The sequence below is a fragment of the Lepidothrix coronata genome, unplaced genomic scaffold (genome assembly GCF_001604755.1).
Source record: "Lepidothrix coronata isolate B3197 unplaced genomic scaffold, Lepidothrix_coronata-1.0 Scaffold305, whole genome shotgun sequence".
Lineage (NCBI taxonomy): Eukaryota > Metazoa > Chordata > Aves > Passeriformes > Pipridae > Lepidothrix > Lepidothrix coronata.
This window is the reverse complement of record NW_016690485.1, coordinates 473,517-499,384: the sequence shown is the minus strand read 5'-3', so window position 1 is coordinate 499,384 and position 25,868 is coordinate 473,517. Positions and strand designations below refer to the sequence as shown.

The window sequence follows — 25,868 nt, the reverse complement described above, 5'->3', positions numbered from 1 at the left end:
CCCATCCCTGTCCCCATCCCTGTCCCCTCTCCCTGACACCTGCCCCACCCAACCCCCCTGCCCTGCTGTGCCCCCCAAACTCTCAGAGGACCCCCACCCTCCTGTACCCTCCATAACCCCCACAGACCCATACCCTCATCCCTTCCATGCCCCTCATACTCCCCAAGCCCTCGTACTCCCTATACCCCTCCATGTCCCCCATGCCCCTATACTCCCCATGCCCCCTATAGCCCCCAATGTCCCCCATACCTCCTATAGCTGCCCCATACCCTCAAGTTCCCTGAGCCCCCATACACCCTACAGCCCCCATACACCTTCATGTCCCACATACCCCCCAAGCCTCTCCATGACCCCATATCCCCTAGACCCCTCCATTTCCCACATCCTCCCCACGCCCCCACACCGCTCCGTGTCTCCCATAGCCCCCATATCTCCCTGTGCCCCAAGCCCCCTATAGCCCCCCTACCCTCTATACCCACCATATCCCCCACACCCCTCTGCGTCCCCCCATGTCCCTCATATCCCTTACAGCCCCCACATTCCCCCACGCTCCCCTACAGCCCCAAGTCCCCCCGTGTCCCCATATCCCCTATGCCCCCCAAGCCCATCACCCCCCCTCCCGCGGCGGCGGCGGGCGCTGACCGTGCGGGCGGGGGTCGGGCAGGGTCCAAGGCCGCGGGGGTGTGCGGGGGGGCCGGGCCGGGCCGGGCGGGCGGGGGCGGTCCCGGGGCGGTGCTCGGAGGCTCCGCGGCCGCCGGGGCCGGGCAGAGCCGCCCGCAGCGCACCATGAGCGGCCGCGTCGGGGACCTGAGCCCGCGGCAGGCGGAGGTGCTGGCCCAGGTGAGCCGGGGCGGGGGGGCCAGGGGGCTGCGGGGGGACCGCGATGAGTCGCCCCGATGGGCTCCCGCATCCGCCGCCCGCCGCGGGCACCGGCATCACCCCCGCCCCGCACCCCAAACCTACCGGCATCACCCCCGCTCCCGGCCCCGCGGGGCTCCGCTCGCCCTAACCGCAGCCCAAACCCACCGGCATCACCCCTACTCCCGGTCCTGGGGGGGCTCCGCACCCCAATCCCACCGGCATCACTCCCACTCCCGGCCCCGGGAGACTTCCGCTCCTCCAGCTCCTCCATCCCGAATCCCAAACCCACAGGCATCATCACTGCGCCGGAGCCGGGGAGCTCCTATCGCCCCCAGACCCCAAACCCGGCCCAGGAGGGCTCCCACTGCCTCCACTCCCCATCCCAGACCCCAAACCCCCGGGCTGAGCCCCACCATGGTGCTGCCCACCAGGGACTCCCGGGTGGGTCCTGGGGATCCCGCTGGCTTGGACCATCCTGCTGGTGACCCCCCAGCCTTCTCCCATCCTTCCCACGGGACTGGGGAACCTCCTGCCTCACCACAGCGCCCCTGGGACTGGGGTTTCCTGTCACCTCCATCCCACCCTGGACCCCCAACCCACGGGCTGAGCCTCTCGTGGTGCTGCCCAGTGGGGACACCTGGGTGACCCCCTGGACTGGGCACTGCCGAGCCCCATTTCCCTCTCCCACCCTTCCCGTGGGACTGAGGAACCTCCCACCCTGCTGCAGAGTTCGGGGGACCAGGAACTAGTGACTGTCACCCACCTCTGCCAGCCCCTTGTGGGGTGCCAACTTTTATTGGGGTTCACTGTACCCCAACCACAAAGGCATCCCTGAGCCTTTATCTTATCGCTGCCTTTCGGACCCAGCCAAACTCCACGGGCGGGCGATGACCCCGCTGGGTGCCAGGATGGGGGGCAGGGGCAGGCGTGGGGCACAGAGCCCAAACTGTGCCCAGTGCCAGCCATGCCCCAGCAGGAGAGGGAGGCGAGTGGCCAAACCCGTCTGTCCGCCAGCAGGGTGAAGGAGCTAATCCCGGGTTTAATTACCCCTAAATTCAGCAGGAGATAAGCTAATCAGGCTCATTAAGGGAAGGGCCTCGGCTGGTACAGAGATTTGGGCCGCAGCCTGGCCTGGGTGAGCGGGGCCACATGGGAAAGGGATCCCAGATCCCCCAACCCCCCAGTCCTGCACCCCAACACCCTCCTGCCTGCACCAGGGGGCTGTGACCCACTGGGAGGTCGCTGGAGCAGGGGGATGCACAGTGACTGGCTCCATCCCAAAGGATGTCACTGGAGGGGACCGGTTAGCCTGGCTCCCGTGGGGTGGTGACAGCCCACACAGCCTTGTGCAAGGGCTTGGGACACCCAGTGCCTGGGGACACCCGGTGCTGGTGGCCAGCCTGGGGACAGTCCCCTGCCAGGAGGTGACCGGTGATCCCGGCTGCAGGTGGCAGCAGGGACAGGGCACGGCGTGACCCTTCCCTGGGAACGTCCCAGTCTTGGCTGAGGGGTTTTTGGGGTCACAAGGAGGGGACAAACCTCCAGCCTTGGGGTTTCTGGGGAGGGATCAGGGACACCTTCACCAACTGTCCCTCTTGTCCCCGCAGTTCCGGGAGAAGCTGCAGGATGTGCTGCCCTCCCTGCCCGCTCAGGACGACTATTTCCTTCTGAAATGGCTCCGAGGTAACCCCAAAGTGTGGGGCATCCCTGGGGGGGGGCTGGGAGACTCTCGGAGGTCCTGCGGGGGGCTGATCTCTGAGCTCTCTGCTCTCTTGCAGCGCGCTGCTTCGACCTGCCCAAGGCAGAGGCGATGCTCCGCAAGGTGAGAGGGGCACCCCGCTTTTGGGGTGTCCTCGGGCTGTCCCCTGGCATGGGACATACCTGGCATGGGAGAGTGCACCCCAGGCCATCAGCCCAGCCCCTCTCTCCCAAGGGTGACGTGCCCATGGGGTGCACCCCCTCCCATGGGGTCCCCAAACCTCACCCCGGCTCACTCTGCCCCCCCCCAGCACCTCGAGGTCCGCAAGCGCATGGACGCCGACAACATCATCGCCTGGGAGGCACCTGAGGTGGGTGTCCCTGGCCCCCCGGGGTGTGGCCCTGGAGGGGACTGTCCCCCTGAGCCCCCCCAGGGGTGTGCAGTGCCCTGAGCCCCCCGTGCTCCCGCAGGTGATCCGCAAGTACATGTCCGGGGGGATGTGCGGCTACGACCGTGAGGGCAGCCCGGTGTGCTACGAGATCATCGGGCCGCTGGACGCCAAGGGGCTGCTCTTCTCTGCCTCCAAGCAGGACCTGCTCAAGAACAAGTTCCGGGACTGCGAGGTGCTGCGGCACGAGTGCGAGCAGCAGACCCAAAAGGTGGGCACCTGCCTGTGCCCTGCTGGCCACAAAGGCCCTGTGCCCACCAGCCCCATGGGACCACGGCCCTGCCAGCCCCACTAGTCCACATCTGGTCCGTCCCTCCCAGCCAGCATCCTCCCCAGCACTACAGGTCCATGTCCTATCCCCCATAAGTCCACCTCTGGTCCATCCCTACCACCCAATAACCTCCCCAGCCCCACTTGTCCATCCCTGGTCCATTCCCATCAGCCTCACAAGTCCATGTCCTGTCCATTTCCACCACCCAGTGTCCTCCCCAGCCCCATACATCCATCTCTGGTCCATCCCTACCAGCCAACGTCCTCGGCTGCCAGCTCTATTAGCCCATGTCCAGTCCATATCCATCAGTCCATATCCCTGCCAGCCCCACGAGTCTGTGTTCTGTCCATCTCCCCCATCCAATGTCCTCCCTAGCCCTATAGGTCCTATAGATCCAGGATCCCCTGTCCATCCCCCTCAGTCCATGTTCCTGCCAGCCTTACAAGTCCACATCTGGGCCTTCTCCATCACCCAATGTCCTCTCCAGACCGATATGTCCATCTCTGGTCCATCTCTACCACCCAATGTCCTTGACAGCCCTATATATCCTGTATGTCCGTGTCCTGTCCATCCCCCTCAGCCTGTGTCCCTGCCAGCCCATGTCCTGTCCATCTCCACCACTCAATGTCCTCCACAGCTCCACAGTCCTCATGCATCTATCTCTGGTCCATACCTACCAGCCAATGTCCTCACTCACCAGCCCTATAGGTCATTCCATCCCCCTCGGCCCCACAAGTCCATGTCCTGTCCACTCCACCATGGACCATGTTCCTGCCAGCCTCATATGTCCATCTCTGGTCCATCCCCACAACCCAGTGTCCTTCCCAGCCCCATATATCCATGTCCTATCTATCCTCACAAGCTCCTGACCCCCAGCCCATGTCCCTGTCCCAGCTGGGACCCCCAGGTCCCGTGATGCCCCTTGTCCACACACCAACACTTGGGAGGAGGCTGTGGCTGGAGGGGACCAGCCTGTCAGGGACCACTCCATCCCTAAACCCCCTTGCCTAATTCCCCCCATCCTCCTGCCCCAGCTGGGCAAGAAGGTGGAGATGGTGATGATGATCTACGACTGCGAGGGCCTGGGCCTGAAGCACCTGTGGAAACCAGCCGTGGAGGCGTACGGGGAGGTGAGGGGTCCTGCCCATCCCACTGCCCTGGGGGACCACAGGGATCCAGGCTGAGCCCTGGCCCTGGGGATGATGCAGGAGCAGGTCCCTGTGGTGCCCTGCAGCCCCCAGCATTTTGGGGTGGGGGTCCTGGTGGCTGCATGGGATGGGTGACCTGAGCTCCCCCCATCCTGCAGCTCCTGTCCATGTTCGAGGAGAACTTCCCGGAGTCCCTCAAGCGCTTGTTTATTGTGAAGGGTGAGTTCAGCCCCGGGGCCCTGCTCCCCCTGTCCAGGTCCTGACACCCCTCTAACACCCTTCACCGCCCCCCAGCCCCCAAGATCTTCCCCGTGGCCTACAACCTGGTCAAGCACTTCCTGAGCGAGGACACGCGCAAGAAGGTCGTGGTGCTGGGATGTGAGTCCTGACCCCCCTTGGAGCATCCAAAACAGGGGTGACACTCTGCTGTCATCTCACCCAGGGGGATACCCCAACCCCGGGGGGCTCCCCAGCTGGGCTGGGGCTCACAGCCCCCCCAAACCCACTGTCACCCCCCAGCCAACTGGAAGGAGGTCCTGCAGAAGTACATCGACCCTGACCAGATCCCAGTGGAGTACGGGGGCACCATGACGGACCCCGACGGGGACCCCAAGTGCTCCAGCAAGGTAGGAGAGGCTCCCGCTGGATTACTTAGGGGTGCCAGGTGGTTCCCCCATGCCCACATCCTCCATCCCCTCCCAGATCAACTACGGGGGGGACGTGCCGCAGAGCTACTACGTGCGGGACCAGCTGGCACAGCAGTACGAGCACTCGGTGGTGGTCAACCGGGGGTCGTCCCACCAGGTGGAGTACGAGATCCTCTTCCCCGGCTGCGTGCTCAGGTGAGCAGGGCTCGGTGCCGCGGGGCGGGGAGGGGGTGACACCCTGGCGGTGCCCCCAGCCCACCGCAGGCCCCCCGTGCCCGGCGCAGGTGGCAGTTCCGCTCGGAGGGCGCCGATGTGGGTTTCGGGGTGTACATGAAGACCAAGATCGGGGAGCGGCAGCGGGCGGGCGACATGACCGAGGTGCTCCCCAACCAGCGCTACAACGCCCACATGGTGCCTGAGGACGGCTCCCTCACCTGCTCCACGCCCGGCATCTGTGAGTGACCCCGGCCCCGGGGTGCTCCCCGTGCCCCTGACCCTCGGCGGTTCTTCCCCTCTGTCCCTGACCCCCGGGGTGCTGCGGGGGACCCCCGGGGTGTTCCCCCCATGTCCCTGATCCCCCGGGGTGTTCCCCCCGTGCTCCTGACCCTCGGGGGTGCTGGGGGGAACCACCGAGGTGCTCCCCATGTCCCTGGCCCTCGAGGGTGCTCCCCTCCATATCCCTGCCCCCCGACGAGTGCTTCCCCCGTGTCCCTGATCCTCAGGGGGTGCTTCCTGTGTGTCCTTGACTCTGGGGTGCTGGGGGGGACCCCTGGGGTGCTCCCCCTGCTTCCCTGACCCCCGGTGTGCTCTCCCCCTGTCTCTGACCCCGGGGTGCTCCCCCGTGTCCCTGACCCCCCGTCCCATCCCTCCCCCAGACGTGCTGCGGTTCGACAACACGTACAGCTTCCTCCACTCCAAGAAGGTGAGCTACACCGTGGAGGTGCTGCTGCCCGACACCGCCTCGGCACAGCAGATCCAGCAGCTGGGGGACCGGCTGGGCGAGGTGTCCCTGAACCACAGCCCATAGACCCCCCCGCCGGGCCCCCAGGATGGCCGGGAGCTCCCTCGGAGGAGGATGGAGCCGGGGCTGAGCCCCGGAGCTGACGGACTGAGGCGAGGGCTGAGCGCGGCCGGAGGGGGCCGAGCGCCCGCAGCCCCCCCCATCTCTGTGCCTTACGTGGGCCCTGCGCCCACCCACTGCTGCTGCTGCCTGGGGTGGGGAGTAAAGGGACGGACTGAGCGGGGTCTGCTCCGGTTTGTGGCCCTCGGGCCCAGAACTGCCCCCCAGCGCCAGATCTGCCACTCCAGTCGCACAACTGTCCCCCAGCCCCAGATCTGCTCCTGCTGCCCACCTGCCCCAAAACTTCCTCAAAGCCCCATAACCGACCTCCAACCCTACAACTGCCCCTACTGCCCCACCCCGGTCCCATAACTAACCCTCCAGCCCGAGAACCGCCCCCTAAACCCATAACTGCCCCTGCTGCCCCCCAGGCCCAGAATTGCCACCCCAGTCCCAGATCTTCCCCCGCTGCACCCCAATAACTGCTCCAACCCTATAACTGCCCCCCATCCTATAACTGCCCCCAACCCCATAACTTCCCCTGCTGCCCCCCAGGCCCAGAACTGCCTGCTGCCCCCAATCCCATAAGTGCTGCCCCCACCCTATAACTGCCCCTCCTGCCCCCCCCAACTGCCCCCGTGTCCCCCTCCACGTGACCGCCGGTCACGTGCGCAGCCAGGCCCCGCCCCCACCGCCATCTCGCGGCCCAACGGGGCGGGGCCCTTGATGACGTTCGGGGGGGCGGGGTTCGGTGACGTTTCGGGGCGGGGCCGAGGAGGGGGCGGGGCATGCGGCGGGAGCGGCGGGCGCCATGGGGGCGGCGGAGCAGGACGTGTACCGGGACACGTGGGTCCGATACATGGGTGAGCTCCGGGACACCGGGCACCGACGGGCACGGGGGGACACCGGGCACCCACAGGCACGGGGGGACACCGGGCACCCACAGGCACGGGGGACCGGCACCGGCAACTGCGGGAACTCCGGGAACAAGCACTGACATGGAGCACTGACACCGGGAACCGGGCACTGACATTGAGTATGACACCGGGAACCGGGCACTGACACCGGGGACCGGGCACTGACATTGAGTATGACACCGGGAACCGGGCACTTGACACCGGGAACCGGGCACTGACATTGAGTATGACACCAGGAGCCGGGCACTGACACCGGGGACCGGGCATTGACATTGAGTATGACACCGGGAACGGGGCACTGACACTGAGCACTGACATCGGGAACTGGGTACCGGCACCGGGCACTGACACCGGGAACTGTGGGCTGAGATTGGGTACCAGCACCAGGAGCTGCAGGAATGCCGGGAACTGAGCACTGGCTCTGGGCACTGGCACTGGGTACTAGCACTGGGAACCAGGGCACTGATACCCGGTACCAGCAGTGGGAACCAGGCACTGACACAGGAAACAGGGCACGATACCCAGCACCAGCACTGGGCACAACAGCGGGAACCAGTACCGGGTACTGCCACTGGGTACAGGGTACTGTCACAGGGCACCAGCAGCAGGCACTGACACCAAGAACTGAGCAATGGCACAGGGCACTGACACTGGGAACTGGGCCCTGACATCGGGTGCCAGCACCCGGGGCAGGGGGCACTGACAGTGGGTATGGGGTCCTGGCACTGGGCACTGGCACCGGCTGTCGGCTGCTGTCACAGGGCAACGGGAACTGCGCGATGTCACTGGGTACTGACGTCTGGTGTTGGGCACTGACAGCAGGAACCAGGCACTGATGTTGGTTGCTGGGCACAACAGAGCACTGACAGACATGCAGCACAGGTACCAGGCACTGTGTTGGGTACCAGCACCAGGCACCACACCAGAAACTGGGCACTGACACCCAGCCCCATGTACTGGGCACTGCACAGGACACTGACCCCCAACACTGACCCAGGGTACTGGGTATCAGCACCACACCCCAGCACTGAGCACTGGCACTGCACACCAGGTACCAGCACTGCAGAGCAGCACCACAACCTGGCACCAGCACCAACTACCCATCATTGTCACTTGTGCTGGGCACCAGCACCTGTACTGGGCACTGGGACCATCCACCGGGACCATCCACAGACACTGGGGACCACAACCCAGTTACTATCACTGGGCACTAGTCATAGACACTGATACCAGCACTGGGCACCAGTCACACACATCAGTACTACCACTGGGCACCAGTCACAGACACCAATACTGGCACTGGGCTCTGGGCCCTGTCACTGGTCACCCCCAGCCCAGCTGTCTGGTGGCAGTGGGGTCCAAGGAGACCCAGCTGCTCCAAATCCCTCCATGCAGGATCCACCTCTGCTTACAGTGACATAGGGACACCGAGGGAGGACAGAGGGACACTGGAGCGGTGACGTGGGTATACAGCCTGTCCCTGTCCGTGCTGACCCCCCCATGCCCCCCAGGTTACGCCAACGAGGTGGGCGAGTCGTTCCGCGCGCTGGTGCCGGTGCCGGTGGTGTGGGCCAGCTACGGCGTGGCCACTGCCTACGTGACCGCCGACGCCATCGACAAGGGCCGGAGAGCTGCCACCGTGAGTGCCACCCCATCCCCACCTACCCCCACACACCCCACTGACCCCCACTGACCCCCACTGACCCCGTGTCCCCCCAGGCCCACGCGCAGGACCCCACGCAGGTGGGGGTGGCCGTGGTGGACACCTTCGTGTGGCAGGGCCTGGCCTCGGTGGCCATCCCCGGCTTCACCATCAACCGGCTCTGCGCCGCCTCGCTGGCCCTGCTGGGGACCCTGACCCGCTGGCCCCTGCCCCTGCGCCGCTGGGCCACCACCGCCCTGGGGCTGGCGGCCATCCCCCTCATCATCACCCCCATCGACAGGTATCGGGGACACCCGTGGGCGGGGGGGCAGGCAGGTACCACCACCCCATCCCTGCATCCGAGGGATGGAACGTGACTTGTCTCAATGTGGGCTTGGGGCTGGGAGCATGGGGGGCTGGGGGGGTGTCTCCACCCCAGAGGGGCTTTGCTGGAGTCCAGCAAGGACACGTCCCTGTCAGGATGGGGATTACCCAGAGCTGAGCTGGGATTAGCACACTGAAGCTGTGCTAAACCTTGTTTTGGTGGGGCTGGTGTCTTGGGGTCATTAGGGACAGCCCCACCCATCCCCCATCACATCCAGTACCACAGGGACCTCCCTGAGACCCCCCCACTGTCCCCTCTCCTGCCGCAGGACTGTGGATTTCCTGATGGATTCCAGCCTCCGCAAGCTTTACGGGACACCAGGAGAGCCCCCGACACCCCACTGAGCCCCTCCAGCCCTGCACACGCTGGGGAAACCGAGGCACTGCTGTGACCCACCTACTGTGACCCCTCGCTCCAGTGATGACCCCGGAGCGGCTGCTCTGCCCCACACTGGTCCTAATAAACCATTTCAAACGTGAGCCCTGCTGGGCGATGCTCAGGTGCCACCACAGCTGGGCCGGAGCCATGTACCCTCCTGGGGGGACACGTGGGTCTGGCTGGGACCCAACCCATCTTGGGGATCTCCACCCTGGGACAGGGGGTCTTCACCTACCCAGAGCAGCCCTGGTGGCCCCACCATGTAGCCCCTCCGTCTCTTCACAGCCTCATGGGACATCCTGCAGACTGTCACCCTAAGGAGCTGCCACCATGTCCATGGTATCCAGGGACCCAAAATCCCCCCAGCTTCAGCACCACAGCCTGGGACTGTGCCACCACACCTGGAAGTCACATCTCCAGGTACCCAGAGGAGCCTGGAGCAGATATGGCTTGTCAGTGTAGTGGCACGTCCCCATCCCATGGTGGCATCCACACACTACCACCAGGAGAAGTTGTAGAGAAAACAAAGCCATGTTTATTGTGGAGAAAGGGGGTCTGGTCCTGCCTCACCCCGTTTCCCTGTCTCCCTGAGGACCAGGGCCCCCACCACGCTCTGCAGCTCAGCCTGGAAGGGAGACCTCTGCCTCGGTGGCCGCTGTCCCCGCCGGCGTGTGCCCAGGCGCCAGGTGGTCAGGGCCAGCCCCAGCAGCCCCCCCACCACGGCGACCACCACCACGGCACTGCCCACCAGGGCCAGCCCGGCCAGCAGGAACCTCTTCATGGTGTGGCATGGCCCTGGGGACAGCAGAAAACACACCAGTGGGGGGGTCACTGGGTGGTCCAGCACTTGGGGAGGGAGGTTTGGGGACATGGCAGAGGGTTGGGGTGTCCCTCACCTTCGTACCACGGCACCTTCTCCTTCTGCACCAGCACTGGTCCAACTGTCTCCCGGTGGAGTGTCCCCTCACCTGGGAATGCTGTGGGAGGACATGGCAAATACAGCCCATCCCAGGCCCATGAGCTCCTCCCAAGACCCCAGAACAACGTGGAGTCAGGGTGTCCCACCCCCGCTACCTGGCAGGTGTCCTGGGAGGGTGTCACCGCGGGGACAGCTGGTGTCACAGCAGTGGCACTGGGCACTCCGGGAAGGGTCCTCTGCGTTGTGCCAGCTGGGGGAGAGGACAGAGCTGGGGGGATGGTCTAGGGGTCCCCATACTCCAGCACAAGACCCACATGGTGTCACCCCAGAGAAGGTGTCCTCCAGGTGACTCCAAACACCTCCCTAATTCATCTGCACCGTGAGGGTGCTTGGACCTGTGGTGATGCCACCAGCTGCCATCAGAGAAGAGGCATCCAGCCTGCAGTGGGGTGACCTGGTTGCCCCCCAGGTGGGTCCCCGTGACCAGTGGGTTCTGCTCCCAACACACCCACGAGTGCTCCAGCACCCAGCGTACCTGGCCGTGGTGTGGCTGTAGAAGCAGGACCTGATGGCGTGTCCTTGTCCCCACGCTGTCAGCAAGCAGTGCACATAGACCTGCCAGGACACCCCCCTGCTGTGTCCTTCCTTGGAGACCCTGCTCTCCTCCCCTCCAATCCCGGGGGGCTGAGACCACGCCAGCAGGGAGCTGGATGCCTCAGGAAGGAGCTGGATGCCCCAGGAGGGACAGTGCTTAGGGAATCCCAGGTCATCCCCCTCCATGGGACCTCCATCCCACTATGTCCTTCCTTCCTCAGAGACCCTGCTCTCCTCCCACTCCACCCTATGGGGCTGAGACCACCCCAATGCCCCTGGCAAGGCAGTGCTTTGGGACCCCCAGGTCATCCCCCTCCGTGGGACCTCCATCCCACCATGTCCTTCCTTGGGGACTTCACTCTCTTCCCACCCAACCTTCCTCCAAGACCACCTCAGCAGAGACAGTGCTTTAGGACCCCCAGGTCATCCCCCTCCATGGGACCTCCACCCCACCACCAGGGCACCTCCCTGACCTCACCTCCTCCTCCTCAGTCTCACCCTCCAGCGTGGGGGCCAGGATGGAGAGCTGGAGGGCAGACTCCCCTCTCCAGTGCTGGACAGACACACTTCCCAGCTTCTCCCCGTGCAGGCATCTGTGGCAGGGGAGTGACACAGGGACATTTCCTGGCTGTCTCCAGGCCCTGGACAACCCCCTCCCATCAGGAGGCCCTGCAGGACCACAGGGTGCCTGTAGAAGAAGGGGTCCCCACTTCCCACCCCACCAGCACTGACCCCTGGCTGTTCACCACCATGAAGACCCTCCTGGAGCGTCCTGGCTGCTCCACGATGGTCCCATAGCACTGGTCCACATGGATCTTCATGGAGAAGCTGGGACTGAAGTGGACACTGGCTTCCAGATGGATGGCAGAGCTGGGGCTGAGCACCAGTGGCTGCCCCGTGGCACTGGGGTCCCCTGAGGGGAGTGTGGGTTCAGTGTGACACCCCCAAACCTGTCCCACCAGAGACAGGGACACCAGGCACATCCCAGATCACCACCCACCAGCGTCTTGGCCTCCATCCCTGCAGCTCCCCCATTTCAGAGCCCACCCCATCCCTGGAAGCCAAGGGCTGTCTTGGCTCTGTCCCCCCAGCCTGGCTCCCCTGCTCTCCAGAGCTGCAGCACCTTCCTGGACCCCCCCATGGAGCTGAGAGGAACCATGTCAGGCCCCATCAGGGTCAGAGCTGACCCCCAAAATCCCATTGTTGTATCAGACCCAGGATTAGGAACATCTTAAAGCCCTGCCATCCAAAGCTCTACACCCTCCACAAGATGGGGGGGGAGCTCCTGCAGGGACAGCCACCTTCTCCTGGTGGTCCTAGTGCTGAGGCCAGCCAGGAGAACCCACTGGGTGCAGCTGATTGAACCCAGGGGTCTTGGCTGGACCCATCCCATGGTCCACCCCCAAAGGTTGTCCCCCAAGACCCCCAGAGCACTCACCATCCAGGAGCCTCAGGGTGAAGTTCATGATGGGCTCCTCAGAGCTGGGGTGAGCAGGAACCTCCCATGTCCCCGTGTTTGAGGACACCACCGGAGCTGTCACCATGTGACTGGGGGGCTCTGAGGTAGCTGGAGCCACAGTGGTCCCTGCAGCAAAGGGAGGGCTAAGCCAGCAGCAGCATGTCCCAGACAGAGCAGGGACACCCAGGTCCTCAGGTGTCCCCAGGACTCATGGGGGGCAGGTGACAGCAGCACAAAGGTGGGCAGAGCACCCAGGAGCCCATCAGGGGCTCCTCCATCCCGGGGCAGGATGGAGCACTCCCAGCGCTTGACCAGGAGCACTCCCAGTGCTTGACCAGGGCTGGGGACAGACCAGGAGCTGCTCATGGGGTGGGGAGACCACTGCCAGCAGCCACAGACCCCACTGGAGCCTCTGCTACCCTTCCCAAGCCTCCCAGACCTGCTGGGACCCGAGGGAGCTCCCAGCAGGCCCCTTGCCCCAGCCACACATCCCCAAAGCTTGGGGTCATTTCAGGAAGGCTCCTCTCCACCAAGACAACCTGCACCAGCAGGTCCAGGTGACCAGCACAGGGCAAAGCCAAGGGCACCCACCACCCACCTTCCCAGCCCCACTCACCTGCCACCCCCAGCACAGCCCCACACAGCAGCACCAACCAGCACAGCTCCATCCCCAGTGAGCAGCAACCCCCACCCCACCACCTGGGGGTCTTTAAGGACTAGGGCTGGGTGCCAACGGGCCCCAGCTGGCACTGATGGGTTTGGGGGCTTTGTTGACCCTCTCTGCAGTCAGCAGCAGCCCTACACCTGGGGCTGTTCCTACCCCTCACACCTTCCCAGTCCCACCACAGGGGTCTGTGCCCACTGCCCCGTTCCTGTTCTGTCCCACAGTCCCACTCTCACCACTCAGACTGATCCTGCAGGTGGTCCTGAGCATGGCCTCATATCCACCAGTTAGTCCTGGCCTCATATCCACCAGTTAGTCCTGGTCCCACGTCCACCAATCAGTCCCGTTCCCATGTGTGGTGCAGGTTCCACCATGTAGTTGTGGTCCTGGTCCTCAGCAAGGTTCAGATCCCACCATGTTGTCCCATCCCCAGTTAGTCCTGGTCCTGTGCATGGTGCTGGTCCCACCATGTAGTTTTAGTCCTGGACATGGTGCTGGTTCAACCAGTTTGCCCTGGTCCCAGTTCACCACATGGTCTGGTCTTATCACTCAGCCTTGGTTCCATGGATGTTCCTGGTCCCATCTCCATGGTCATACATGAGGTCCTAGCGTCACCACAGTTTTGATCCCATTGTCATGATCCCATGGATAATCCCAGTCCCACCACAGAGTCCCAGTCCCCAGTGCCCCATCCTTGTCCCATCATGATCCTGCTCTCAGCTCTGCAGGACAGGGAGCCCATCTGGGAGCAGCAGTTTGGACCCAACCAGGACAGACACATGTCCCTGTGTCCTGCCTGTCTCAGGTGTCCCCAACACCCCACCCCACCACAGCCCCTCTGTGTGGGCTGAGCTGGTGGCCTGGGTGCAGAGGGACAGGGAGCGTGTCCATGATGTCCATGGGGACATCACCCCGAGTGAGCTCTGCAGCCAACCTGCCTGGGATGGGGATTTTCCATCCCGCATCTGCAGAGGCAACCAGTGGCCAAGGTGGGATTTGGTCCCTGGTGCCAGCAGGAGACCTCAGCATATCATGGGAGACACCTGTGGACCTCTGGGAGGTGTCCTCGGTGCCGTCCCAGTGTCTGTGGGCAGTGTCACACACAGGTGAGTTGGTGGCAGCAGTGGTGGCTGATGCCCCTCCATGGCCACCCCTGAAACAGGGTGCACACACCAGCAGCAGAGCTGGAACACGGTGGCTGGAGTGACCTGTGAAGCCAGCAGACCTTCCTGGTGCCACCTGCACACCACGGGAATGTCCCCAGCACCCGGCAGGGACAGCAGGGACAGCCCCAGGTGCCCCCCTTGCTCTGGGGGTCATATGCCTCAGCACTGCCCAGGAGACACAGGTCTCCCCACCCCCAGGGCTGATGGGAGCTGGGATCGAACCCCTCAGGAGGAGCAGGGACTGGCAGAGCATCCTGCTGTGGCCACACGCTGTGGCCTCACACTGGGGCATCCCCACCCCATCCATCCCATCCTGGAGAAGGAGGTGGCTGGAGACCGGCTGGCCAATCCCTACATTAAAAACTGCCAAATACACAATTATCTTACAAAAGTAGAATTGTTTTTTTATTCCTGGTCTTTACAGAAGGAGCCAAACACGGGTGGGAAGCCAGGGGGGTCCCTTCTCTGCAGGGGAGGCTCAGCCACCGGTGCCACCTCCGTGCCCAGCCAGGGCCACTCTCAGCAGGACACAGTGTCACCGGGGTCATCCAGCCCAGCTGGGACACAGGAGGTCTGTCCCCAAGGCAGGGTGGGGACACACCCTGGCCTTGGTGTCCCCACCATGCCCGGGATGGCATCACAGGGACAGTGCCCACCACACCCCGCTCCCTGTCTCCTCCCCACACCAGTTCTCACCAGACCCCATCAGCCTTCTGGGATGTCCCCTGTGGGAACCAGGGCCACGGGGCCCTCTAACTGGGATGATGGGGGTTGGGGAGGGGGTGCCCTTTGCCCACAGGGACCTGTTGATAAATGCCGGGGCTTTTGGGATGGGTTTTCCAGTCTCCAAAGGGCTCTGGGTGGCTCTGGGTCATAGCCTGACATGGCGTGATGGCTGTGGGTGGGCTGAGAATGTGCTGCACTCATCACACCCATGGGCAGCAGGCTCCAACACTCCAGCACCCCAAAACCAGGAGTCAAAGGGGTAATTTGAGGAGCCCCTGCCCTGTGGGCAGTTCTACCCCCCCTGGGCAAGGGGGACCCTCTGCCACTGCTGTCCTAGCACATCCCTGCTCACACTGGGCTGCCCCCAGCAAGGTGGGGATGGATGGATGTCCTGCTCCCGCTGTGACAGGGCCACGTCCTTCACAAATACCTCCTCCAGTCTTTCCGTGGGGAAGGAAGAAGGATCCTGCGGGAAAACACTGTCCCTGAACCCTCAATCCTTGACCCTGTGGGAGGAGGCAGAGTCTCCAGTCTCCAGCCCAAGCTGGGGCTCTGCAGAAAGGTGGTGGAGGGTCCCACCGAAGGTTCCTGGGCGCTGAACCCTCCAGCCAGTTCCAAACCATAAGAACCACGAGTAAGAAAAACAAAAGCACCTGGTTCTTCCCCGGGGGGAGCGCGGCACCCGCCAGCCCCTACCACTTGAGGAAGTCCCGCACGTAACTCCATAGCTTGGTGATCCAGAGGTTGGCCCCCAGGTCAGTCAGGTACTGGATTTCGGGCGTCAGCATCTTGCGGCACAGCTTCTGGTGCTTCTTGTTGATCTTCTTCTTCAAGTTGTACCCCAGGATGGTCTTCTCCCCCAGGGGCTGCCAGGGCTGCATGGAGGACTCTTGGATGGCGCTGGCGTCCACGGCGTGCCCCCCATCGATGCAGATACTCGTCATCTTCTCGTTCTCCCTCTGCAGCTCGGCCACGTCCTTGGCCATCCTCTCCCTCCCGTAGGCCTCCACCTTGCGCCAGAAGGTGGCATTGAAGTAGCGGTAGAGCTTGGCGTCGATGAGGTTCCAGGCGGTCGCCTGCTCGTACAGCTCGGGGGTCAGCCGGGACACGGTGGAGCCCTTGCGGGCGTTGAGCTTGAAGTAGAGGACATCCTCCAGCTGCCAGCACAGCAGGTCCTTCAGCAGCACCAGCGACTCGTCGAAGTACTCGAGTAACATGACGAGGTGGAAGCGGCGGTCGATCTCGCGGATGTGCTCCTCCACCAGCGGGCTGCCCGCGTCCATGGTGTTGTCGTAGCCCAAGTCAAAGAAGAGGAGGTTTTGGAGGTAGTGAGCGTTGAACCCGTTGGGGTCGTAGTAGTGCCGGGGGTCCCGCAGGAACTCGGCCAGCTTATCCTCCCCCGTTATCTTCCAGGTGAGGGGGATGACGGGCCCGAAGTAGTGGAAGGAGGACTCGAAGAGGTGGGCGGGGTCCCGCAGCACCGTCACGAAGGTGGCGTCGGGCGGCAGCAGCTCACGCACCTCCTCGTAGTGGAAGCGCATGTGGTTGCAGATGATGTTGAAGCAGCGGCCGGGCTGGTAGTGCTGCACTTGGCTGCGCTCGAAGAACGACGGGTAGTAGAAGTCGTTGCGGCCGTTGGGGAAGGCGAATTTCAAGTGATGCTTCTCCCCGAAGCGGAAGAGGATGTTGAGGATGGTGCTGCTGGCGGTCTTGTGGGTCTTCATGAACATGACGTTGAGCTTGGGCCGGCAGCTCCTTCCTGAGGGGCTCCCTGTGCCGTTGGACACCGCCGGAGCCCTGGCGGGGGACGGGCGGGAGGAGCAAGAGGAGGGGACAGGGATCCTGGGGGGAGAAGAGACAGGACTGTGATGAGGTAAGGGCGGCTCGGCCAGTGCGGCCCCACCGCTGTGAAGGGTCTGGCATATTCTGTCCTGGAGGAGCTGGGTCTGGGAATGGGTGCTGGAAATAGGAATGGGTGCTGAACCTGGGGAGGGGTGTTGGACCTGGGAACAGCTGCTGGAGAGGGGTGCTCACCCTTACACGCCAGGCTCCCCATTGGAGACAAGCCCAGCTTCAGGCAGAGCCCCTTCACCCCCAGCCATGTGCCCAGTGGGATCAGGGCACCCACGTGACAGGAAAGGGGGGAAAAGGGGAGGAAAGAAGGAGAGAAAGAAGAAGGGGGGGAAAAAGGCAGGGAAAAAATGCCTGATATCAGATGCACCTCCGAGCCACCAAACCATTCTCATTCACCCCTGGACAGCTCGAGCCACTGAGGATGTGTTGTTGTGGTCAGCCCTCACCAGCACCAGAGCGCCCTGAGCAGGGGTTCCACACCCCTCTCCACAGGCACGACCATGGTGGTCCTGGTGCCAAGAAGTGCATCAAGGGGAGCTTTCCATGGCTGTAATTCCATGGAGAGGAGCTGATAACATTCTTATGGCGTCTGAGAGCTCTCAAGGCCTTATGGGATCCATGGAGGAGGTCTGGGAACTCTCAAGGAAGAGGTCTGGGAGCTCTCAAGCCCTTGTAGGAATCACGAACACCTTGTGGGATCCATGGAGGACCCAGCCCCCAGCAAAGAGGAAACAATTCCAGATCCTGGCCCTACAGATGAGTTCACAGGCTCTTGGGGAGCTTGGGAGGCCATGAGGGATGTTATCTGAGCTGCCCAGGACAGGGAACAGAGACCACAGTCTCGAGTGACTTTGGACGCCCTTAATGAACTCCTCAAGATGATCTTGATAACGATCCCATGTGACAGCACGACAGCACCAGTCGGCAGCAGGTTTATGAGACACGTGGATCTTGTTTATAACCTTGAGATAAATTTGATGACAGGAGTCACACCCCTTTTCTTCCCCCTTCCCTCTCCTCTTCCCTCTTCCCTTCTCTTTTCACGCAGGAGCAGCGAGTGCCCCCGGAGATGAGCATCCCCAGCCCCCCGCAGAGTTGGGATCCACCTCCCCCCCAACCCTTGGGACAGGGCGTAGCCTCCAGAGGGAAGGGGACATCTGGTGTGAAGCCAGCAGAGCCTGGAAAACCCCAGGACTGTGTCCAGCTGGGGGTTCTGGAGCTGTGGGGGGACCCGCAGGGACCCTGGACTCACTCAGTCACGCTGACTTGCAGCGGGGGGCCGGCGTAGGAGTAGAGCAGCAACATGAAGCTGGTCAGGAGGGTCCCCAGGACCAGCCCCTTGCACATGGACCTCCAGGGCTTCCCATGGCACAGCATCCTGGTCACCTGCAGCCAGAAAGGAGAGATGTTGGAGACTGGGAAGAGTGTGAAGAGGCACGTGTGCGTCTTGTGGGCACAACAACTCCCGGAAAAGCATCTCACTGGCGCCAGGTGTGTCCCAGCCACTGGCACAGCAGATCCATGGCCCAGGCCCAGCAGCTCTGCCTGCCCAGCTGACCTTTGCCCGCCCTAGGAAAACCCTGAGTGACTCCCAGGCCCGATGTTGGAGCAGTGGGAGAGGCCGCAGGGCTGAGACTGGGGGAAGGGGGAGCTGGGCCGTGGCAGCCCAGGGGCAGAGTGGGGATCCTCGGCCAGGACACCACCAGCACCGGCAGGAGCTTCCCAAGGGCACTGGGATCCATTCTCCCAGGAAAATATCCAGGATGGAGCAGGAGCTGCACCAGCTTGGGATGTTTTGGGTGCTGCCATACCCACCCAGAGCAGCTGTGTGGTCTCTCCAGCTTCTCTGGCACCAACAGGGGCCCCTCTGGCCATGGCACCACACCTGGGCTGGCCCTGGGGGGGCTGGGGACACGGAGCTGGGGACAGAGGGGTGTGGGGCAGGATGGCACCCCCAAACACAGACAAGCACACACACAGAGCAGGCACGTGCACACACCTGCACAGACATCCACGCATGTGCCTGCACGGGCACACAGGGACACACATGTGTGCATACACAGGGGGACACACACACCCCTGAGCATGTTCAGGTGTGTGCATGGACACACAGGGGGACACACATCAGAACACACACATACACCTGTGCATGTTCATGTGTGTGTGTGCACATAGGGGCACACACACCAGAACACACACACACACCTGAGCACGTTCACACATGTGTGCACACAGGGGCACACGCCTGTGCATATTCATGCATGTGCAGGCACACATATACACACACACACAGACGCACTCACAAGTCCCTCCCAAGGGCACAGACATGCTCACACATGCACACACAGGGGCACGGACACACACCTGTGCATGTTTACATCTGTGTGTGCACACGCAGGGCACACTCATGCACACACGCCTGTGCACCTTCGTGTGTGTGCATGGACACACAGGCACACATGGGGCACACACCTGTGCACGTTCATGTGTGTGCATGGACACACAGGCACACATGGGGCACACACCTGTGCACGTTCATGTGTGTGCATGGACACACAGGCACACATGGGACACACACCTGTGCACGTTCATGTGTGTGCATGGACACACAGGCACACATGGGACACACACCTGTGCACGTTCATGTGTGTGCATGGACACACAGGCACACATGGGACACACACCTGTGCACGTTTGTGTGTGTGCAGGCACACAGAGGGGTACATATCTGTGCATGTTTGTGCGTGTACATGGCACACAGAGATACACACACATGCACACAGTGCACTCATGAATCCCCTCCAAGGGCACAGACAAGGTCACGCATATACACCCAGGGGCACACACGGGGCACACATCTGGGCATGTTCATGTGTGTGCAGGCACATGCAGGCACATGCATGGCCAAACGGCCACAGGGACACATCTCTGTGTGTTAATGCATGTGCATGCACACACAAGGGCACACACCTTTGCACGTTCATGCATCCAGATACGCACACAGACACACACACATCAACCCATGAATGCCCCCAAGGACACAGACACACACACATATGTGCACACTGCTGCACACACAGGGGCACACATACGCCACAACCCTCATGCGTGCTCATGTGTGCACGAGGACACGCACACCCCAATGCATGTTCATACACACACGTGTGCACACACACACCAGTGCATGTTCATACAAACCCCAATGCATGTTCATACACACCTCAGTGTATGTTCACACACACACGCGTGCACACACACCCCAATGCATGTTCATACAAACACCAGTGCATGTTCATACACACCCCAATGCATGTTCATACACACACACGTTCATACACACACACCAATGTGTGTTCGTGCACACACCAGTGCATGCTCATACACACCNTACACACACACGTTCATACACACACACCAATGTGTGTTCGTGCACACACCAGTGCATGCTCATACACACCCCAATGCATGTTCATACACACACACACATCAGTGCCTGTTCATACACACCACAATGCATGTTCGTACACACACATATTCATACACACACATATTCATACACACACACCAATGTGTGTTCGTGCACACACCATGCTCATACACACTCCAATGCATGTTCATACACACACACACATCAGTGCCTGTTCATACACACCGCAATGCATGTTCGTACACACACACACACACAACCCTCACCACAGGCCGCCCCCCCTCAGCACTCCCCCCGCCCCGCTCCCTCCGCCGCAGGCGGGACGCGAAGGGTCACGGTCAGCCGTGACACCGCATTGCAGCAGGGCCGTCCCCTGCAGAAGGACACGGGGACACTCCACCCGTGACCGCGGCCCTCGCTGTGGGGGGCTGCGGGCTGAGCCCCCCGCCCGGGAGCGCCCCGAGCTGGGGGCAGAGCCCCCCCGGCCCCGCACCCCCAGTTAGCGGCGGGAGCGGCATCTCCGGACCGAGCTCCGGCTGTTCCCGCTGCTCCCGCGGCTCCGCATCGCTCCCGAATCCATCAGCCGAGGCTGCCGCGCTCCCACCGAATAACACCCCCGAAACAACTCACCGACCCCCCTCCCCGCCACACATCACCCCCTCAGCACCTCAGACCTCCAGCGGATAATCCGGCGGGATGAAATCCCGCTGGGAAGAGCCGCGGATCGCACCCCGATACATTCCACCCCCGAGCCCCCCGCGGCGAAGCCCCCCCGACCCCCCCAGCGTTACCCGCAGCCCGGCGATCCCGGGGTGCCGCTGCTCCCGACGCTCCCCTGCCCGGCCCCCCCGGGTCGGATCTCCTCGTGCTGCCGAGATTTCCAGCTCAATGAATAATGAATGGAAAACGCAACCGGAGCCCCGGGCTGCGGCCGGGCACTGGGCACAGCGCCGCGGAAGGGGGGGAGCCGGGAGGAGGGCACCGGGGGCACCCCAAAAGCTCATCCAAGCCTCCCCCCCACCTTGCCCTGCAGCAGGGACGACCGGATCAGGCACGGATGGTGCATCCAGCTTCTTCCCGCGTGGTTTTCCAGGGAATTTGTGGTGTCACTGCTAGGGGAGCAGATGGCTCTGGCCGTACCCCAAGATCACTGCGTGGGTGTCAGTGCCAAAGGGCTCCAAGTGCCTGGGAGCAGCTGGAGTTTGGTTTTACACCGTGGCTGTGATCCCACCGCGTGGCATCACTTGGAAAAGCCGCTGGAGAGAGACGGGGAGGACACCCAGTTTTGTGGGTACTGAGGGACGGGAGCAGAGCTGCACCCCAAGGATCACCAGTGCTGGCACTGATCCCACGGAAGCAAGTGAGACTGAACCATGAACCCTTGATGGGTCCCAATGGATCCCAATCAGTCCAGATGGGGTCCAATGGATCCTGATAGATCCAAATGGGACCCCGCCAGCCCCCCAGGCCCCCACAGCACCCCATCCCAGAGCTCTGGAATGCCAGGGGGATGCCTCCCTCCACCCCTCCTGGCTCCCAGGGGTGGTTCTGGCAAACACTTTTCAGCCCAACCTTTCTATTTACTTTGCATTCAATGAGCAGCTTAATTATTAATAAGCTGCTGAGGGAATAACTCTTTGAGGGGAACATGGTGCACCAGGCGTGTTCCTGGGGCTCCCACAGGCGCAGGGTGGCCACGGTGCCAGTGGCTGAAATTCCCAGCCAGAGGACACGGCTGCACTGACCATTTCCTCACCAGTGACCCCTGGGACAGGCTGGGCCTCACAGCTCTGCATCCCCATCTCAATGTCCCAGCAACTTCCCAGCTCCCCTGGGGCATCCCAGAGCTTGCTTTTGGGTTTTCCCTATTGGATCCACTCTTTTTAGGGCCAAACCCCTATATCTGCCATACACAAGGCGTATCCACCTGCTGTTTGCTCCTCCTGATCCCATAAATCCATGTATGCTCCGGTTTTGGCAGGCCCCATTCCACACAGGCACAGTGCTTCCCACCCCTCTGTTCCCCTTGCACACTCTTATGGGTGCAAACATCCAGCCCCACATCCCCAGGCTCCCTGCCCCATAGAGCTGCTTCCCAAGCATCCCAAGCCCCCCCCCCAGCATCCCATAACCTCCAAATATCCCAATACCCTGTCAAGCATCCCACTGCTCCCCAGCCATCCTGCTGTCCCCCAAGCATCCCTCTGCCCCCCAAGCAACCCAACAACCCCCCAAGCATCCTGCTGTCCCCTCCACCATCCTGTCACCTTCGAGCACCCCACAAGCTCCCAAGCATCCCGCTGTGCCCTCAGTATCCATCACCTTTTCCTCTGCCTGCGCCGCTGGCGCTGGGCTGTCCCTGTCCTGTCCTGGGCTGGCCGGGGTGCCGGGGGAGCGGGCGGCACGGGGCGGGGGTGCCGATGCTGCTCCGACATGGAATAAGCTCTTCCAGGGCAGCTCCCGGCAAACGCTGGCTTTTCCAAAGCCTCCCCACTCCACCGCGGTGCTTATGGCATCGCCTGGATCCCGGCCTTGGCTCGCCGGCCTGGGAAGGGGGAGAGGGAACGGAGAGGGAGCGGCTGGTGAAGGGACGCGGGGCTGCGGCCGGGCACTGCCCGGCTCCCCGGGGCCGGCCCTGGGTGCCCGCGGCCACCCCGAGCCGCCCGGCTCCCCACCCACTGCCAGGGCACAGAGGAGCCATTCAGCCCGCGCCGGGAACAACGGGGACGTTTGTCTCCATCTGCGCCCGCGGCCTCAACGGGGTCATTGTCCCCACGGGCCCCCGCGCCGGCCCCTCGGCTCCGCGCCACCGCCGGCCCCCAGCCCGGCTTGGCCCCACGCGCTGGGTGACGACAGCCGTCCCTGGGCGGTGGCACCCACCTGTTGCCACCGGCCTCCTCCTCGTCCCTCGGGACAGCTCATGGGCTGCCTGTCATCTCCTGCAGCCGGAGCTCACACAGCCTCCCGCTCCCCGGGGCGCCCTGGCCACGTCCCGTCGGCTCCTCTTCATCCTCCCGCAGCCCTCCCTCCCTCCCGCTCTATCTCCATGGTTTTATGGCCTTGATGGCAGCAATATTCCTGTGTCCCTGAGCTCAACCCAGAAACTGCAGAGCCACCGCGGTGTCACCGGCCCTTCCACCTTCCCCTGGTCACCCTGGCTCAGTGGGTGCCCAGGGGCTGGGTGGGTCTCTGGGGGGGTGAGCAGGTGCCCCAGCCTGCAACAGGAGGGCTCAGACCCATCCCTGCTCCACCACTCCACACGTGCATGGGTGGAAAAAGGGCCTTTGTGCTCCTGGATCTGGCCTTTGCTCTTCCTGCTGCCCTCAGATTCAAGTCTCTGTCACCAAAGGGGGTCATGGCCTTGGGTCCCCAAGTGAGGGGTAACCACACTGGCATCCAGCACCCCAGGGCACCCCTTGGTCATGTCCAGGACCCACCATCCCTGTCAGAGGACTTTGGAGTTCAGAGCTCGTCCCTACAGGATTTGGGGAGGTCACCCTGCAGTGACTTGGCAGCTCTTGCCCCATCCCTGGCAACTGCCCCATCCTGCCCAGCATTGGCGGGACCAGTTCCCACCCAGGGACAACCTGCACAATCCCCCAGGAACGGGAAAATCCAGAATAGCTTCGTCATCGTCATCATATCATCATCATCACCATCGTCATCATCGCCGCCACCATCATCATCGTCACCATCATTGCAAGAGAAGGGATGAAGACAAGCGAGCTCAATCAGTGCTGAGATGTGCCCACCCACCCCAAGGCTGGTGCCAGGATGGGATCAGGATTCACCCTGGAACCAGTTGTGAGGGGGCAAGGAGTGGTCCCACCCCGTCTCTGCAGGGCACATCTCTTAATTCCAGGTTTACTCCTCTTTTCTGAGGTGGGTTGCAAAGAGATTCCACGTTTCCCCCATTTTGGGGGATGGGTTTCCGGGTTTCCCCCTTTTTTTGGGGATCGGTTATGAAGGATTTCCAGTTTCTCCTCTTTTTGGGAGATGGGTCATGAAAGGCTTCCAGGTTTCTCCCTTTTTTGGAGATTGGCTGTGAAGGGCTTCCAGATTTCCCCTGTTTCAGGGGGATAGGTGGGAAGGGTTTCCAGCCAGAAGAGAATAGCAGTGGCTGGGATGTGGCAGCCCAACAATGGGATCCTGGTGGCCTCAGGACAGAGGTGACCAAGCCAAGAAGCCACAGCACCCCATCTCCCACATCCGCAGAGTGTAATCCTCTCCCACATCCCATGGGGTGTAACCACCCCCATGAGGGCTCCACCACCACATCCCCCATCCCTGTTCCCCGTCCCTCCAACCTGGGTTTTGGGGTACAAAGCAGGTACTCACACTGACAGCTGTGACCGCCGGAGCTGTGGATCCCGAGGGATGGGGTGAGGATGGGCAGTGTCACGCCCTGGCCAGGCCCTGGCAGACACTGCTGGCAGAGTGTGGTGTCAGTGCCTTTATCACCAGAGAGGCCTGTCACGACTGCAGTGGCCCAACTGGTTTGTGGCCACCCAGCCAGGGCCAGTGCCAGCCCTGTCCAGTGCCCTTGGGCCTGGAGCCGGTGTTTGGAGTGAGGGCCCGGACCAAGGCCCTGGAATGGGTGTTTGGAAGCAAAGGCCTGGAGCCAGTGTTGGGAGTGAGGGCCTGGAATGGGTGTTTGGGATCAAGGGCCTGGAGCCGGTGTTGGGAATGAGGGCCTGGAATGGGTGTTTGGGAGTGAGGGCCCAGAATGGGCTCCTGGGATTGGGGGCCCTGTTCCGGGTCTCCGGCCCTGAGGAGGAGCCCTGGGCCTGGGGGCACCCCAGCGCTCGATCCTTCTTGGGGAGAGCGGAAGGGGGAAAAAAGAAAAAAGGGGAAAATCCTTCCAACTCCCTGAAGTGAAAAAAAAAAAAAAAGGAAAAAAAGAAGGGGAAATAGAAAAAAAAAAGGGAAACAAAGAGGGAGGAGGATATGGGGGGAAAAAGGGGGAAAAAATAAAAGAAAAAAAAGGAAAACACAGGAAAAAAAATTTAAAAAGGAGAAAAGGGGAAAAATAGGAAAGCCACCAAGGAGAACTAAGGACAATGAAAAGGAAAAAGGGAAAGAAAAGGGAAAAAAAGGGAGAAAAGGGGAGAAAAAAAGTAAAAAGGGGAAGAAAAATGGGGGGAAATGAAAAAAAAGGAAAAAAGGGAAGAAAGTGGAGGAAAATGAAAAGGGGGGAAAGGGAAGAAAAGGAAGAAAAGGAAGAAAAGGAAGAAAAGGAAGAAAAGGAAGAAAAGGAAGAAAAGGAAGAAAAGGAAGAAAAGGAAGAAAAGGAAGAAAAGGATAAAAGGAAAAAAGAAAAAAAGGAAAAAAGGAAAAAAGGAAAAAAAGGAAAAAAAGGAAAAAAGGAAAAAAGGAAAGCTAACTGCAAAAGGAAAAATCTAGAAAGCAAAGAAATTCAAATAAGAAAGAAAAAAGGGAAAAAAACCCAAAATTATTAAGAAATAAAATCTAGGAAAAGAAAATAAACCTGAATTCCAGAAGCTGGGCATTTCCCACCATTCCCTGTCTGAGCTCACTCACTGCCAGGAAATGTCACCCCTGGGACTGGCAGCACTGCCATGACCCTATGGGCCACCCATGTC

The 25,868-nt window shown here is 62.0% G+C and overlaps 5 protein-coding genes across 10 annotated transcripts in view; 2 read left to right on the top strand and 3 right to left on the bottom strand.

Annotated features, from left to right (window-relative positions):
* Window positions 1-8,019, bottom strand: part of RNF215 (ring finger protein 215) — a 15,848-nt gene extending 7,829 nt beyond the window's left edge. The window contains exon 1 of the mRNA XM_017837509.1: window positions 7,957-8,019. Within this exon, the coding sequence (XP_017692998.1) occupies window positions 7,957-8,004 (48 nt within the window). The 5' untranslated portion in view covers window positions 8,005-8,019. The remainder of the gene's footprint in view (window positions 1-7,956) is intronic.
* SEC14L2 (SEC14 like lipid binding 2) lies at window positions 758-6,314 on the top strand. Of its 2 annotated transcripts, none has more exons than XM_017837498.1 (12): window positions 758-840; window positions 2,469-2,544; window positions 2,640-2,683; window positions 2,871-2,930; window positions 3,151-3,219; window positions 4,314-4,409; window positions 4,586-4,646; window positions 4,722-4,805; window positions 4,947-5,053; window positions 5,130-5,269; window positions 5,359-5,528; window positions 5,950-6,314. In XM_017837498.1, the coding sequence occupies exons 1-12, from the start codon at window positions 787-789 to the stop codon at window positions 6,099-6,101; spliced, it is 1,113 nt and encodes a 370-aa protein (XP_017692987.1). In that variant the 5' UTR covers window positions 758-786; the 3' UTR covers window positions 6,102-6,314. The 2 variants fall into 2 exon arrangements, with proteins under 2 accessions (XP_017692987.1, XP_017692986.1); XM_017837497.1 differs by having other exon boundaries at window positions 3,031-3,219.
* MTFP1 (mitochondrial fission process 1) lies at window positions 6,899-9,557 on the top strand. Its single transcript, XM_017837511.1, has 4 exons — window positions 6,899-6,997; window positions 8,563-8,690; window positions 8,771-8,994; window positions 9,347-9,557. The coding sequence occupies exons 1-4, from the start codon at window positions 6,946-6,948 to the stop codon at window positions 9,420-9,422; spliced, it is 480 nt and encodes a 159-aa protein (XP_017693000.1). The 5' UTR covers window positions 6,899-6,945; the 3' UTR covers window positions 9,423-9,557.
* Window positions 9,558-9,864: 307 nt separating this feature from the next.
* On the bottom strand, window positions 9,865-14,500 carry LOC108508577. Its single transcript, XM_017837445.1, has 9 exons — window positions 13,329-14,500; window positions 12,408-12,554; window positions 11,702-11,882; window positions 11,448-11,562; window positions 10,911-10,990; window positions 10,531-10,625; window positions 10,353-10,433; window positions 10,027-10,251; window positions 9,865-9,890 (listed from the first exon to the last, which is right to left on the bottom strand). The coding sequence occupies exons 1-9, from the start codon at window positions 13,393-13,395 to the stop codon at window positions 9,865-9,867; spliced, it is 1,017 nt and encodes a 338-aa protein (XP_017692934.1). The 5' UTR covers window positions 13,396-14,500.
* Window positions 14,501-14,639: 139 nt separating this feature from the next.
* On the bottom strand, window positions 14,640-24,762 carry GAL3ST1 (galactose-3-O-sulfotransferase 1). 5 transcript variants are annotated; one of them, XM_017837523.1, is made up of 4 exons: window positions 22,588-22,689; window positions 21,287-21,521; window positions 18,091-18,224; window positions 14,640-16,826 (listed from the first exon to the last, which is right to left on the bottom strand). In XM_017837523.1, the coding sequence occupies exons 2-4, from the start codon at window positions 21,329-21,331 to the stop codon at window positions 15,677-15,679; spliced, it is 1,329 nt and encodes a 442-aa protein (XP_017693012.1). In that variant the 5' UTR covers window positions 21,332-21,521; window positions 22,588-22,689; the 3' UTR covers window positions 14,640-15,676. The 5 variants fall into 5 exon arrangements, with proteins under 5 accessions (XP_017693012.1, XP_017693013.1, XP_017693014.1 ...); XM_017837524.1 differs by lacking the exons at window positions 21,287-21,521; window positions 22,588-22,689 and adding an exon at window positions 24,604-24,762; XM_017837525.1 differs by lacking the exon at window positions 21,287-21,521 and having other exon boundaries at window positions 22,588-22,895.
* Between the last annotated feature and the right edge of the window lie 1,106 nt (window positions 24,763-25,868).